The 16,635-nt window shown below is 38.6% G+C and overlaps 1 protein-coding gene across 1 annotated transcript; it reads right to left on the bottom strand.

Annotated features, from left to right (window-relative positions):
- Positions 1 to 6,154: 6,154 nt before the first annotated feature.
- LOC106080650 (uncharacterized) lies at positions 6,155 to 16,131 on the bottom strand. Its single transcript, XM_013242089.2, has 2 exons — positions 14,573 to 16,131; positions 6,155 to 6,414 (listed from the first exon to the last, which is right to left on the bottom strand). Exon 1 carries the CDS (start codon positions 16,041 to 16,043, stop codon positions 14,586 to 14,588), a length of 1,458 nt encoding a protein of 485 aa, XP_013097543.2. The 5' UTR covers positions 16,044 to 16,131; the 3' UTR covers positions 6,155 to 6,414; positions 14,573 to 14,585.
- Positions 16,132 to 16,635: the final 504 nt, after the last annotated feature.

Raw genomic sequence — 16,635 nt, 5'->3', positions numbered from 1 at the left:
TTTGGATATAGCTGCCATATAGACCGATCTCTCGATTTAAGGTGTTGGACCCATAAAGTTCGGCCCGTCCCAACTTAACGCCTTTTTATTGGGTTGCCCAAAAAGTAATTGTCGGTAATATAGTAGTAATATAGTCGGCGTTGACAAATTTTTTCAACGGCTTGTGACTCTGCAATTGCATTCTTTCTTATGTCAGTTATCAGCTGTTACTATTAGCTTGCTTTAGAAAAAAAGTGCTCGAAATTTTTTTTACATTTGTTTGTTTGGCGTCAATTTTAATATGGGTACCACATGTATTGAAAGAAATTCATTTAACAAACCGAATCAACGCTTGTGATATGCACCTTAAACGCAATGAATTCGATCCGTTTTTAAAACGAATCATAACTGGAGATGAAAAATGGATTGTTTACAACAACGTTAGTCGAATACGATCATGGTCCAAGCATGGTGAACCAGCTCAAACCACTTCAAAGGCTGATATCCACCAAAAGAAGGTTATGCTGTCTGTTTGGTGGGATTGGATGGGTGTGGTATATTTTGAGCTGCTTCCAAGGAACCAAACGATTAATTCGGATGTTTACTGTCAACAATTGGACAAATTGAATGCAGCCATCAAGGAGAAGCGACCAGAATTGGTCAATCTTAAAGGTGTCACATTCCACCAGGACAACGCTAGACCGCACACATCTTTGGTCACTCGCCAAAAACTGAGTGAGCTTGGCTGAGAACTTTTGATGCATCCACCATATAGCCCTGACCTTGCACCATCAGACTACCATTTATTTCGATCTTTGCAGAACTCCTTAAATGGTAAAACTTTCGGCAATGATGAGGCTATAAAATCGCACTTGGTTCAGTTTTTTGCAGATAAAGGCCAGAAGTTCTATGAGCGTGGAATACTAAATTTGCCAGGAAGATGGCAAAAGGTTATCGAACAAAATGGCAATTATATATTTGATTAAAGTTCATTCTAAGTTTTATTAAAAATTCATTTACTTTCTTTTAAAAAATCCGCAATTACTTTTTGGGCAACCCAATACTTGTTTTTTATAATTATTATATGTTTCTGTAAATTTCTTTAAAATTCTGGGGAAAATTCGAGTACTTTCACCTATAAGCATGTGCATACATACATTACTGCCATATTATTCAGACATCATAACAATATGAGACTTATTACAAATACGAAGCAAATTTTTTTTAAAACAAAAAGTTATTAGAAAACGATTTAAAAAAAGAATTGAGCACATTTCAAAGTACTTCGCATTCCAAGCTTATGCTTGTAACAAAAACACAACTTGTACAGATTTATGCAAAGAAATAAAAGAAAAGCTCCATAAACGAAAAAACCGCCAACTGCAAATAAAACCCAAATTTACTCCTAAATAACGAAGATCATCCATGATATTCAAACATTTTTGAATGTCCACCATTTGAAAGCAGAAAAATATGAAATAAATAGCCAATTAATTAAATGTATAGTCTAGAGAGAAAGACAAAATCTCTAAATGTTTGGTTATGTTGTGAGACAACAAGGGCAACTTGAAAATAAAAGATTTTCGAGTTTATTTGGAAAACTTAATGAAGATTTGAAATAGATTTTGATATATTGTCTTTATAGAACTGTTGAATAAACCCTATTTTAAGGATTCATAAAGTTTTGTGAATAAGTTCAAAGAAAATTTTTGAAAATTTTGAATTTTCAAAATTTTGGATTTTCAAAATTTTGAATTTTCAAAATATTGCCACACACACACATACATATGTACTTATAATAGAAAATATTATTAAAAAATTTAAATAAAACAAAGTTACTATAGCATATGAAATTAAAAAAAAAAAAAAAAAAAAAAAAACATAAATGCCGCATTCAAAAAATTCAAAAACAACCCAAAGGAGACATATTCAAATTCAATTCTTCTGTGAAACGAAAGAAATTTTGATTAATGTATGTATTTATCTGTGTATGAAATTCGAATTGTAAGTTATATATAAATACATACATATATCCGAAAAAGGAAAAATATACAAAAAAAAGAAATAAATTACTGATTAACAATTGATGATATAACCAAACGAAATTTAATGAATAGTTGACATAATGAAGAAAAATCAAATAAAAGGCCATTAAACAAGAAAAAAAACTAAACTTATGTATAGCGTAATAAATTAAATTCAATTATTTTCTTACTAAATGTGTTACAAAAGTGAAACAAACCCCGACGAAAAATGAAAGAAAAAATAAACAAAATAAAAATCAATAAATAAAAAAATTATAAAAGAAGTCTTTTAGTGAGATTTTTGGGAGTAAGTCGAGAAAACCAGATGTGTAAAGTATCACAAATAAGGCAAATTTCACTAAACAGACACGTATTGTTATTGTTTTATGATTCCGAAGCGTGGGTATTTGCGATGACAGGCGAAGAAGTACTTGGAGTATTTGAGAGAAATAATCTTCATAAAATTTATCGACCAATCTGCATTAATGGAGAATATTGACGTCGTACGAACCAAGATATTGGGTTGCCCAAAAAGTAATTGCGGATTTTTCATATAGTCGGCGTTGACAATTTTTTTCACAGCTTGTGACTCTGTAATTGCCTTCTTTCTTCTGTCAGTTATCAGCTGTTACTTTTAGCTTGCTTTAGAAAAAAAGTGGAAAAAATTTATATTTGATTAAAGTTCATTCTAAGTTTTATTAAAAATGCATTTACTTTCTTTTAAAAAATCCGCAATTACTTTTTGGGCAACCCAATTTATTAATTTACAGGTAGTGGCAGTTGCCCAACAACAAAATATTGAGTGCACTATCTGTCAAAAACCAGTGATTAGAGCAACTCTGATTTTGTGTATTTTACTAGTTGGTGCCATTTTTCGTTGTTTGTGTGTGTATGGTTCTTAACTATAGTACACACACACACACAAGCAAAACTCGTTGACAGATAGTGTACCGCGGTAGAAAAAATTGTACTCAACTGTTTACGTTACACTACCTGGTAATTATGTCATGGTATGAACCACTAGCTACATGATGGCATTAGAATAGTTAAACGTATCATACAACGATTGCGTTGGCTAGGTTATGTATAATGAAGAAACACCAGCGATAAAGTCCCTGGGCAGTGTAAGTATTGAACGAGACAAAAGATTCGAGTCTATTTTCCTCATTACACACGGCAAATTGTTTTTGTTTTGTGTTTGACAGTATGTATGTGCATCAAAGGGATGGTAATGAATGAGAGAATGCACTGCATAGAAACTAGATCTCAAGCCTCGTATGTTGGCGAAAGCCAACGCAATCGTTTTATGATACGTTTAACTATTCTAATGCCATCATGTAGCTAGTGGTTCATACCATGACATAATTACCAGGTAGCGTAACGTAAACAGCTGGTTACAATTTTTTCTCCCGAAGTACACTATCTGTCAACGAGTTTTGGTTGTGTGTGTGTATTATAGTTAAGAACCATAGCTCTATGTAAAGACATAGGTGCATGAGGATGCAGATCACACACCTCTCACAGATCACATCCTCTCGCTTTTTATACCCTCCACCATAGGATGGGGGTATACTAATTTCGTCATTCTGTTTGTAACACCTCAAAATATGCGTCTGAGACCCCATAAAGTATATATATATTCCTGATCGTCATGTTATTTTTAGTCGATCTAGCCATGTCCGTCCGTCCGCCTGTCTGTCGAAAGCACGCAAACTTTCGAAGGAGTAAACTTAGCCGCTTGAAATTTTGCACAAATACTTTTAATTAGTGTAGCTCGATTGGGATTGTAAATGGGCCAAATCGGTCCATGTTTTGATATAGCTGCCATATAAACCGATCTTTGGTCTTGACTTCTTGAGCCTCTAGAGGGCGCAATTCGTATCCAATTTGACTGAAATTTTGCACGTTAAACTTTGGTATCATTTCCAACCACTGTGGTAAGTATGGTTCAAATCGGTCAATATTTTGATATAGCTGTCATATAAACCGATCTTGGGTCTTGACTTCTTGAGCCTCTAGAGGCCGCAATTCTGCACGTGGTGTTTTGGTATCACTTCCATCAACTGTATCGGTACATAACCTAATATAGCTGTCACATAAACCGATCTTAGATCCTGACATCTTCAGCTTTTAGAAGGCGCAATTCTTATCCGATTTGGCTGTAATTTTCCACGTGGTTTTTTTGTATCAATTCCAACAACTGTGCGCAGTATGATTGAAATGGGTCCATAACTGCCATATAAACCGATCTGGGATCTTAAATTCTTGAGCCTCTAGAGGGCGCAGTTCTTATCCGATTTAGCTGTAATTTTGCACGTGGTTTTTTTGTATCAATTCCAACAACTGTGCGTAGTATGGTTGAAATGGGTCCATAACCTAATATAGCTGCCATATAAACCAATCTTGGGTCTTGACTTATTGAGCCTCTAGAGGGCGCAGTTCTTATCCGATTTGCTTGAAATTTTGCATAACGTGTTTCGTTATGACTTCCAGTAGCTGTACTTAGTATGGCTCATATCGGTCCATAACCTGATATAGCTCCCATATAAACCGATCTCCCGATTTGACTTCTAGCCGCAATTTTTATGCGATCTGGCTGCATGTAGTGTTCTGGTATGACTTTCAACGACTGTGCCTAGTACGGTTTAGATAGGTCAATAACCTGATATAGCTCCCATATAAATCGATCTCCTGATTTGACTTCTTTAGCCGAACTTAGTACGCTTTTACTTGACCCAGCTCAATTATAATGGATCGTCTTTTTATAGCCAAGACCGAACGGCATGCCACAGAGCGAAACCCTTGCTCATAGTTATCCCGGCACGGGCTGGAACTTTGAGCTCAAATCTGTGTGGTATTCTTCGTTATCGCGAGAAGCTTAGCTGCGAGCTTCCAGGCGCGTCTACATGTTGTGGATAGTGAAATGCTCCATATGGAGTAGCTTCAATTGCAGTCACAGACAATCAGCGATATCGTGTGGAGAGTCTCAGTGAGAGGAAGGGTGGCACCGGCTCTTGCTTAAATACTGAGTATTTAAGCGAGTTATTGGCGCCTTTAAATAACCAATGGCCATCCTGTTCTTGAGGCGATCTGTCGTATAGACCGTAACGAGCTTGACGAGGATCACCAACCCGACAACAACAACTTTGGGGTGGAGCTGCCAAAATATCAATGGCACTATCGATATTTAATTTTTTGGCTGAATATCGATTGATATTTTTCCGATGGATGCTATCGCAAAAGTTAAATGTTTAGCGAAAATAAGCAATCCGATACTGTATGTATCCTTTAAGATACATTGCGCCTATAGAGGGCGCAATTTAGCCTAATCGGATGAAAATTGCGCCCTCTATAGGAGCAATTTTCATCCGATTAGGCTAACACATTGTACAATGACTTCTAACTGACTTTGTTAACCTTGGTTTTATTTGCGCATTAATATTGCTTCTATACAAATCGATCTCATGATTTTTACTTCTCATTTTCGCTTGAAATATATATGTTGGAAAATTATCGGTACTATCGATATTTATTATTAAAACTATCGAATGTTGCGATTATCGATAGTTTGCCAGCTCTACTTTCGGGAGAAGGTTTACATGGCAAAGTACCTCACAAATGTCGCCAGCATTAGAAGGGGATAACCACCGCCGAAAAATTTTCTGATGTTGCTGCTAGGATTCGAACCCAGGCGTTCAGCGCCATTAGCGTATATGCTAACCTCTGCTCTACGGTGGTCTCCTCTTTTTCGAAGTTACTTTTGAGTATTAAGAGCACTCAACAAGCCGATTACTGGCTTAGGTGTATACCACTATGGCATGGGGCGGTTTATTACTCGCACCCTCTTTTCAACCTAACCTAATAAACTATCAACTTCGTAGCACTACAAAAATGACAATTATTTATTATTTGATTTATGTCAATTTATTTAAAATAAAAAATATCAATTTCAACATAAATAAATTAAATTTAAATTATTATTCAAAATTTAACCTCCAGAGCTATAAACAGAAGTCTTCATCTAATCTATAATGAATAATATAAATACTAAAACTAAAAAAATAAATTGAAAGTTTAATGAGAAGAAAAATATCAACATGCTTTATTTTTTTTACTTATAATTATCAATACAAAAATAAGCCATTGCAGTTTTAACAAATTTCGAATAGGGTCAAGATTGCCTGATAAAGAGATTAATTAGCATCAAGCTAATCAAAATTATCAAAATAACGATTAAAGTGCTTGACATCAAGAAATCTACACTTTATCATAGGCTTACGAATAATAGATAACATTAAATAAGAAAAAGGCAATTAAATCGCCAATAATTTAGATTATGGGCAATAACAAATGTTAAAGATAGAGTAGTTGGCATCAAACGCGCTTTCAATGTTGGCAAATATTTGTCTTCCTGGAAAAAGTCAAGTAGAAATTTTATGATTATTATTTATCATTGTTTAGGGAAAATGTTAATTAAAAACAAGTAAGAGCGTGCAAAGTTCGGCCGGGCCGAATCTTATATACCCTCCACCATGGATCGCATTTGTCGAGTTCTATGCGCAGTATTTCCCTTTAGGCCAACAAAGATTATTGAATAACTGTTATACTATTGGAGCTATATAAAGTTATAGTCCGATTTGGACCATAAATAAATGCTGAACATTGTATTGGGTTGCCCCAAAAGTAATTGCAGATTTTTTAAAAGAAAAATGCATTTTTAATAAAACTTAGAACTTTAATCAAATATATAATTGCCATTTTGTTCGATAACCTTTTGCCATCTTCCTGGCAAATTTAGTATTCCACGCTCATAGAACTTCTGGCCTTTATCTGCAAAAAACTGAACCAAGTGCGATTTCATAGCCTCATCATTGCCGAAAGTTTTACCATTTAAGGAGTTCTGCAAAGATCGAAATAAATGGTAGTCTGATGGTGCAAGGTCAGGGCTATATGGTGGATGCATCAAAAGTTCTCAGCCAAGCTCACTCAGTTTTTGGCGAATGACCAAAGATGTGTGCGGTCTAGCGTTGTCCTGGTGGAATATGACACCTTTACGATTGACCAATTCTGGTCGCTTCTCCTTGATGGCTGTATTCAATTTGTCCAATTGTTGACAGTAAACATCCGAATTAATCGTTTGGTTCCTTTGGTTGGAAGCAGCTCAAAATATACCACACCCTTCCAATCCCACCAAACAGACAGCATAACCTTCTTTTGGTGGATATGAGCTGGTTCACCATGCTTGGACCATGATCGTTTTCGACTAAACAACAATCCATTTTTCATCTCCAGTTATGATTCGTTTTAAAAACGGATCGAATTCATTGCGTTTAAGGTGAATATCACAAGCATTGATTCGGTTTGTTAAATGAATTTCTTTCAATACATGTGGTACCCAAATATCAAGCTTTTTCACCAGTCCAAAACTTTTTATGTGATAATGAACGGTTGATTTTGGTATATTTAACTTCTCTCCTATCTCACGCTCAGTTACATGACGATCCAATTCGATTAATGCTTTGATTTGGTCATCATCAACTTCATTTGGCCGACCTGAACGTGACTCATCTTTAAGTGAAAAATCTCCAGAACGGGATTTGCGAAACCAATTTTGACACTGTCTTCCTTTTAAGGCTTTATCACCACACACATCACGTAACTTTTTAGCAACCTGCTCCGCGTTTTTTCCTTTACGGAAATAATAAAGTAAAATATGACGAAAATGCTCCTTTGTGGGCTCCATATTAAAATTGACGCCAAACAAACAAATGTAAACAAAATTTCGCGCACTTTTTTTTCTAAAGCAAGCTAAAAGTAACAGCTGATAACTGACAGAAGAAAGAATGCAATTACAGAGTCACAAGCCGTTGAAAAAATTTGTCAACGCCGACTATATGAAAAATCCGCAATTACTTTTTGGGCAATATTTCAGTTCATTCAGATAAGAATTGCGGCCTGTAGGGGCTCAAGAAGAAAAATCGGGGGATCGGTTCTTTATGGGAGCTGTATCAAGCTATAGATCGATTCAGACCACATTAGACACGTATGTTGAATGTCATGAGAGAAGCCGTTGTACAAAATTTCTTCCAAATCGGATGAGAATTGCGCCCTCTAGAGGCTCAAGAATTCAAGATCCAAGATTGATTTAAATGACAGCTATACCAGATTATAAACTGATTTAAATCATACTTAACACAGTTGTTGGAAGTGATACCAAAACACTATGTACAAAATTTCAGTCAAATCGGACGAGAATTGCGCCCTCTAGAGGCTCAAGAAGTCAAGGCCCACGATCGGTTTATATGGCAGCTATATCAAAACATGGATCGATTTGAACCATACTAAGCGCAGTTGTTGGAAGTAATCCCATAACACCACGTGCAAAATTTCAGTCAAATCGAACGAGAATTGCGCCCTCTAGAGGCTCAAAAAGTCAAGACCCCAGATCGGTTTATATGGCAGCTATACTAGATTATGTATCGATTTGCGCCATACTTAGCACAGTTATTAGAAGTCATAACAAAACACCTCATGCAAAATTTCAGATAAATCAAATGAGAATTGCGCGTTCTATTGGCTCAAGAAGTCAAGATCCAAGATCGGTTTAAATGACTGCTATACCAGGTTGTGAACCAATTTGAATCATACTAAACACAGTTGGTGGAAGTGATACCAAAAGACTACGTGCAAAATTTCAGTTAAATTGGACGAGAATTGCGCCCTCTAGAGGCTCAAGAAGTAAAGACCCAAGATCAGTTTAAATGACAGCTATATCAAAACACGATTTGAACCATACTTAGCGCAGTTGTTGGAAGTGATATCAAAACTCCACGTGCAATTGCTCAATTACAAGGGATCTTCTTTTTTATAGCCGAGTCCGAACGGCATGCCGCAGAGCGAAACCCCTGTTCATAGTTATCCCGGCACGGGCTAGAACTTTTAGCTCCAATCTGTGTGGTGTTCTTCGTTATCGCGAGAAGCTTAGCTGCGAGCTACCAGGCGCGTCCACATGTTGTGGATAGTGAAATGCTCCATATGAAGTAAAGGGTGATTTTTTTGAGGTTAGGATTTTCATGCATTAGTATTTGACAGATCACGTGGGATTTCAGACATGGTGTCAAAGAGAAAGATGCTCAGTATGCTTTGACATTTCATCATGAATAGACTTACTAACGAGCAACGCTTGCAAATCATTGAATTTTATTACCAAAATCAGTGTTCGGTTCGAAATGTGTTCAAATTTTGACAAATTTTGTTCAGCGATGAGGCTCATTTCTGGTTGAATGGCTACGTAAATAAGCAAAATTGCCGCATTTGGAGTGAAGAGCAACCAGAAGCCGTTCAAAAACTGCCCATGCATCCCGAAAAATGCACTGTTTGGTGTGGTTTGTACGCTGGTGGAATCATTGGACCGTATTTTTTCAAAGATGCTGTTGGACGCAACGTTACGGTGAATGAACACATTTCGAACCGAACACTGATTTTGGTAATAAAATTCAATGATTTGCAAGCGTTGCTCGTTAGTAAGTCTATTCATGATGAAATGTCAAAGCATACTGAGCATCTTTCTCTTTGACACCATGTCTGAAATCCCACGTGATCTGTCAAATACTAATGCATGAAAATCCTAACCTCAAAAAAATCACCCTTTAGCTTCAATTGCAGTCACAGACAATCAGCGATATCGTGTGGAGAGTCTCAGTGAGAGGAAGGGTGGCACCGGCTCTTGCTTACTTACTGAGTATTTAAGCGAGTTATTGGCGCCTTTAAATAACCAATGGCCATCCTTTTCTTGAGGCGATCTGTCGTATAGACCGTAACGAGCTCGCTCGGCTAAAAGAGCTTGACGAGGATTGCCAACCCCACATGCAAATGTGGCTACTACAACAACAACTTTGGGGTGGTACTAAGCGCAGTTGTTGGAAGTAACCCCTTAAAACCACGTGCAAAATTTCAGTCAAATCGAACGAGAATTGCGCCCTCTAGAGGCTCAAAAAGTCAAGACCCCAGATCGGTTTATATGGCAGCTATACTAGATTATGTATCGATTTGCGCCATACTAAGCACAGTTATTAGAAGTCATAACAAAACACCTCATGCAAAATTTCAGACAAATTAGATAAGAATTGCGCGTTCTATTGGCTCAAGAAGTCAAAATCCAAGATCGGTTTAAATGACAGCTGTACCAGGTTATGAACGAATTTGAATCATATTAAACACAGTTATTGGAAGTGATACCAAAACACTACGTGCAAAATTGCTGGTTAATTGGACGAGAATTGCGCCCTCTAGAGGCTCAAGAAGTCAAGACCCAAGACCGGTTTAAATGACAGCTATATCAAAACATGAACCGATTTGAACCATACTTAGCGCAGTTGTTGGAAGTGATGTCAAAACTCCACGTGCAAAATTTCAGTCAAATCGGACGATAATTGCACACTCTAGAGGCTTAAGAAGCTAAGATCCAAGATTGGTTTAAATGACAACTGTACCAGATTATGAACGGAGTTGAATCATACTTAGCACAGTTGTTGGAAGTGATGTCAAAACTCCACGTGCGAAATTTCAGTCAAATCGGACGAGAATTGCGCCCTCTAGAGGCTCAAGAAGCCAAGACCCAAGATCGGTTTATATTGCAGCTATATCAAAACATGGAGCGATTTGACCCATTTATAATACCAACCGACCTACCCTAATAAAAAGTATTTGTGCAACATTTCAAGCGACAGACAGTCGGACGGATGGACGGACGAACGGACATGGCTAGATCGACTTAAAATTACATGACGATCGAGAATATACATACTTTATGGTGTTTCAGACGCATATATCGAAGTGCTACAAAAAGAATGACGAAATTAGTATACCCCCATCCTGTGGTGAAATTATGCACGATGAATTCTTTTTTGGCCTCTAAAATCTTTACCAAGAATGGTGAAAATAGGTCCATAACCAGGGGTCTAATTATCGCATCGGTTATCGAGCGAGTTTTTGTTCGCGGATTAATTCCGTTCCGTAACTACTAATTGGATTATAACTTACGAACTTGAGCTGGCAAAATATCGATGGCACTATCGATATATAATTTTTTGACTGAATATCGATTGATATTTTTCCGATGGATACTATCGCAAAAGCGCAATTTTTCATCCGATTAGGTTAACATTTTGTATATAGGTGATGGGAAATTAACGATAAAAACGATATTTATTATTGAAACTATCGCAAATACCGAATATTGCAAATATCGATAGTTTGCCAGCTCAATTACGAACCAAGGCGGATTTAAAAAGGTGGTCTCACGCGAACAGCTGTTAAGTTTTTTTTTCATATTTTCTTTGTTGTTATCTTCTTTCTCGCATATTCTCTGCAAAGAGCGTAAGAAAGAACAAGAGCTGGCGTTGGAGGGCAATACGGGATGACGAGTGACAAAATTTATAGACACAATATATTTGAATTTTTTACGATATTTCGTTTTTCCTTTATTAGAACTTTCTGTTGCAAAGAAACAAAGCAAAATACGAAAAAATGTTCGAACGAATGCCCGAATCAAAACAGAATAACCCGAAAATCTTGCAACCCTCAATGTGAATCCAATTGGAATACAATAAAAATGTTGTCTTTAACGCAAGTTATTTTACGGTACGGGGAAGACAAAGCAGAAACCCTCTCTTGTATTAGATCTTATACTCTTTGATTCTCTGCTCATGTACGCACGCGTATGCGCACACAAATATCTTTGTGTGTGTTGGCAAAGTGACGATCAGCTTGATGACAAGATGGCGGATTGCACCGTATAATTTGTGGTTGTTGTACAAATGCACCTTTAATTGTAACCCCATGATTACGAACGTAATTTATTAAAAAGTAATCGATTTCGAAGAAGATGCTCGATATGACAAGGCGGATTATTGACCCCTTTAGATACCCAATGGCCACCCTGTTCCCGCGGCGATCGTTCCTTTGGACCGGAACGAATTTGCTCATCTATAGGAGTATGACGAGGATCGCCACCTACACATGCAAATATAATTACAACAACAACAACAACAACAACAACATTAGCAAAGGTTCTTGAACCCATATTACAACTGTTCGCCTTACATCTTTTAGGCATGGTATGCCCTCCAGATGACCACAGCCTTTTTGCTAACTGCGGTGGCGTTTCCAAATCTAGACGTGTAGCCTTTGGGGTGGACTGGGCAGCGAATCTTCGAGCTTAATTAAGTGAGACTCTCTACTTATCGGTGAGAGTTTTAGGATCATTCGGACCAAGCCTCTCAATAAAGCTAAGAGCTATGCGCCGTTTATTATTCCAGTGAAGGTCTAAAGCCAAGGGCAATTATTGGAGTGGGAAGTTGAAATAGGTTCGGCCTTGTCCTTAAGACTCGAACCTGGTATCTTCGTCAAAAGCCCCAGCTGATCAGTCATCTGTCGGCAAGTGGAGCCTGGCACAGCTGCTCCATCAGTCGAGGTCTCAGTAGCAGACAACATGCAACGGCCTAATGCCACCACTGAAGCTTTTAATTCTTTGCTCCCGGGCTCTAGATCTGCCGCTCCAATGGAGAAGACGCCTAATCAATCCCATGGCAGCCGGTTATACGTACCGGATTGACACGATGTAGTTCATAGGCAAGGGCTGCCGCCTCAGTGTACAACTCACTACTACGACAACAACAACAACAACAACATTAACCGCCTAAAAGATAACACTAACGTAGTTTTCCTTGAATGATTTAAAATGTTTTCAAAAAACAAACTTCCTATTACGATTTACAGAATATTTTCAATCCCATGGCAGCCGGTTGTACCTACCGGATTGACCCGGTGGAGTCCTTCATCGGCTAGGGCTGCCGCCTCATTGTACAACATACTGCTACAAAAACAACAACAACAACAAAATATTCATGCAAAGCGAAGTAACAAAACGTCCGCTCCACTCCACGGTTCAAACGATGAAACATTTTTTGATTTTCTCGCTAGGCATTCAGCGTCATATGCGGACATGGTAATCTCTGCTTCCCGGTAGTCTTTCTCGCCCTAAGCTAAACTGATGTTGTTGTAAATGTATGCTGTGTCTTGATCCTCAATCCGCCGCCGGATTATGTCAACTATCCGGATACTTGCAGTTTGCAAACCGAATGGAATGCGTCCAGACCTATCTGGTAGTGAGTAGAGTAGAATCGGTTGGGCACATGAACCTGTAATGAGTGTCATTTCGTCCCTCGTCACAAGTGGGCCCCAAGAAGAGCAGCTGTCCTCCGCCTCATCTTCCATGTACTCGTGAATGCAATTTATACTTGTCTGATACGCTGCGCGATAAAGAGGCTCCTTTTGGTAGCGCCCAATCTCTTGCCTTGATCACGAAAGTCTAACCTCAAGCCTTTTGGACGTAGTTACCCGTCCACAATGATATTTCCCAGACAGCATACAACCGTGTCTTTGATGTTAGGGCACAGGAGAATTAAGGTGACAGCCCGTCGTAGTTCGTAAAGCAGAATCTTATCTTATTTTACTGACTGGTCAAATGTCTTACAAGCAGTCAAAAAGTTTTCTTGGTCGGCTCGGCAAATGCTACCAGAAGGCTATTTGGAGCCCTTATTTTTATCCCGGACTTTGTCACAAAGCAAATTATGGCCAGGCAGTCTAACCTATGGACTGACAAAACGGTTCTGCAGGCGGAGATCCGGGCGATCACGGAATGCATGAGATGATGTGGTACTAAGGCGAGGACGTCGAGTGTGAACATCTTTATGGACAGTAAACTGGCCATAAGGGCAATAACAACCAGAACGCTAAGTCACGAACAGTCTTGGCTTTCAAGAAGGAGATTAAAACCTTCTCTGAGAATGGCACGATTCGCATTGTTTGGGTACCGGGCCATAGCGGAGGAAGGGGGAATGAGAAAGCAGACGATTTGGCAGTTAAGGCCAGAGGACTGCCATCAACAAACTCAGTTAACCCGAAGCCTTTTGTCCGAGTTAAAAGCGTGGGCTACGAACGCATGTTATACTGTGGAACAGGTTGGCAGGACGACGAAAATTCTATTTGGAAATCCGGATTGTGAGAAGATGAGACTTTTACTGAAAGGTCAGTAGAGATTTCGGTGTCATAACAGGACTCATAGGACTACGAGCTCACTTATGCAAAACCGGCACGGCAAGTGATAGCATGTGTAGGGCATGCGGGGAAGATGATGGGACGATGGAGCATTTCCTGTGTCATTGCCCGGCTTTCGCAGCTAACAAACACCGGCATTTAGGTGGGGACACAATACCAGACATAAAGCTACTAAGGTGCATGGAATGGAAAGCAGGGATTTTGTAAGCAGCAGGGAATTCCTGACTTAAATTATCTTTTTCGAGCCAACTTTTTAGTATTTGGAGCGCTCAACAAGTTACGGTTACTGGTTTAGGTGTATGCCCAAAGCACACATAGTACCATGTGTGAAGGATTCTTTGGGACTGTGAAATGTGACACCAATTGTTTTTCGGAACAATTGAAGACCTTGGAAAAAAATTCTAAAATAGCCGCAAAAATACAACAAACAAATGTGCAACAAGTCTTACCAATTAAATGCAATTAGCCGCCTGTTATGCCTTTTAAATAAATATCCATGACATCAGGGTTGGGATGAGTGAAATTCTGACGACTTCTCTTGATTATGGGCTGAACATGGGGTAAACGCGTGCCATTGAAAGCATTTAAACTCAACATCGGTTCGTCATCATCATCATCAACCTCAGCATCATCGGAAGTCTGATGTGCTGAGAATAGCCGTTTTCCACTTGTTGCTGTTGCTGTTGCAGCATTATGACTTCTAGGAGTGGCAACTACAATCCCTTTACTGGTGCTTGGCTCTTGGGATAAACGAATTTGCGAAGATTGCTGAGCATTATTTGCAGCAGCAGTGGATACAACAGCACTTGACGAAGAAGTAGAAGCTGTTGTTGATGGTAAAACCTTCGATGTTGCCTTAGTGACTTTTGCTGTATGCGTAAGTTTTAAAAATGTTTTAATTTTTGCACCAGCTGCCGTCGTCTGAACGTTGGTTGAAGTCGATTTGAGTGTTGCTGCCTTTGTTGTATTTACGCTTTTTGTATTTTTGGTAGCTCCAGCTGTACTGGTCGAAGGTTCTTGTGACAATCGAACATTGGAAGGTGGCGATGGCAGCATAACAGTTGCCGAAGCTATGGTATATGTGCTAGTACGATTGTTGACATTGGCTGTGGTTGTTGTTGTAGCCGCAGAGGTATTTTCCGTCTTCCTTGTAAAATCTGTCGCTTGCAGGCTATTATCTCTGGAGGTAAGCGGTTGAGGTACTTGAACCACAGTCTCTGCCGTTTTAGTGCTGCTGCTAGTTATTGTCGTCTGAAAACTTTGGTTTTCTCTGTCGCTACTACTTCCTCTTCTACCACCATTCATGGCCATAGTCAGAGAATTACTTGTCTGCACATCTACAGTGTTCTGAACATCATCGTCATGGTATATAGTTGGAGAAAAAATCAAGTCACTGGGAATTGAAACCATCGTCTGAATTCTAGGTTTATTTGACAGCGCCATAGCATTTGATGCTGTTGGAATTATAACTCGTTGTTCAAGCTGTTTCTGCATTAATGATAGAGATAAATTCTTCCGAGATGTTGTGTTCTTTAAAACACTTCTTTCCTGGTTAGATTTCGCGGGTGACACGATCATTTTTGGATGGCTTTGGTTTTGCAATGAACGATGCAATGGGGTCTTATTCACCATTGCGTCTATGGAGTCAGTAGATATACGGCTGGAACTACTACTTGAGATATGTGCAGAGGAAACGGAATCTATGTTACTTCTGGACGAACGTTTCTCTCTGGCCTTTGCTATGGCTCGCTTCATTTTGACCTCGTACATATATTCCGCATGTCGTTTGCAGTTCTTGCATATTACCGACAAAGTTCGAAAGTCCTTGTGAAGTTTTTTAATAAAGTTTATAATCTTGGGATCTGTGACGTTAACTCCGTCCACTAGCTCGTGATCGCCCACAGCACATCTCATAGGCATGGTAGAAATGACTGTTAACTATTTTTTTATTTTTAAATTAAAATTAGAAGAATTAAAACAATGTTCACAAAACCGCGAATTAAGTGAATTCTTCGCAGCTGTTATGTTTGTTTGCCTCCTTTATCGATAACACAAAGACGAATTATGAGCAACGGCGTTAAAAGTCAATTTAATGGCGGTGAGGTTGATAAAAAAACTAAAGGAGCATTTACATATAAGTATAAGTCCTCCATAAATGGCCATCATTTGAATGTGTATGTGTGAGTTAAGGCCCGAGCAGAATGAGCACGTTGAGCTTTGTTTTTTTTTGCAAACAAGTCCCACAAAGCAACAGACATATGTTAAAGAATTTTCATCAGTCCGTGACTTACAACCATTTTTATATCCTCCACCATAAGATGGGGGTATACTAATTTTGTCATTCCGTTTGAAACACCTCGAAATATGCATCTAAGACCCCATAAAGTATATATAGTCTTGATCGTCATGACATTTTAAGTCGACCTAGCCAAGTCCGTCCAAGTCCAAGTCCAGCTAGCCGCTTGAAATTTTGCACAAATACTTTTTATTAGTGTAGGTCGGTTGGGATTGT

Source organism: Stomoxys calcitrans, chromosome 2 (assembly GCF_963082655.1).
Source record: "Stomoxys calcitrans chromosome 2, idStoCalc2.1, whole genome shotgun sequence".
Classification (NCBI taxonomy): domain Eukaryota; kingdom Metazoa; phylum Arthropoda; class Insecta; order Diptera; family Muscidae; genus Stomoxys; species Stomoxys calcitrans.
Note: the sequence above shows the minus strand (reverse complement) of the source record. Positions and strands in the feature narration are given on the sequence as shown.

Excerpts from the sequence above, each read along its gene's own strand:
- LOC106080650 (XM_013242089.2), bottom strand. The coding sequence starts at position 16,043 with ATGCCTATGAGATGTGCTGTGGGCGATCACGAGCTAGTGGACGGAGTT.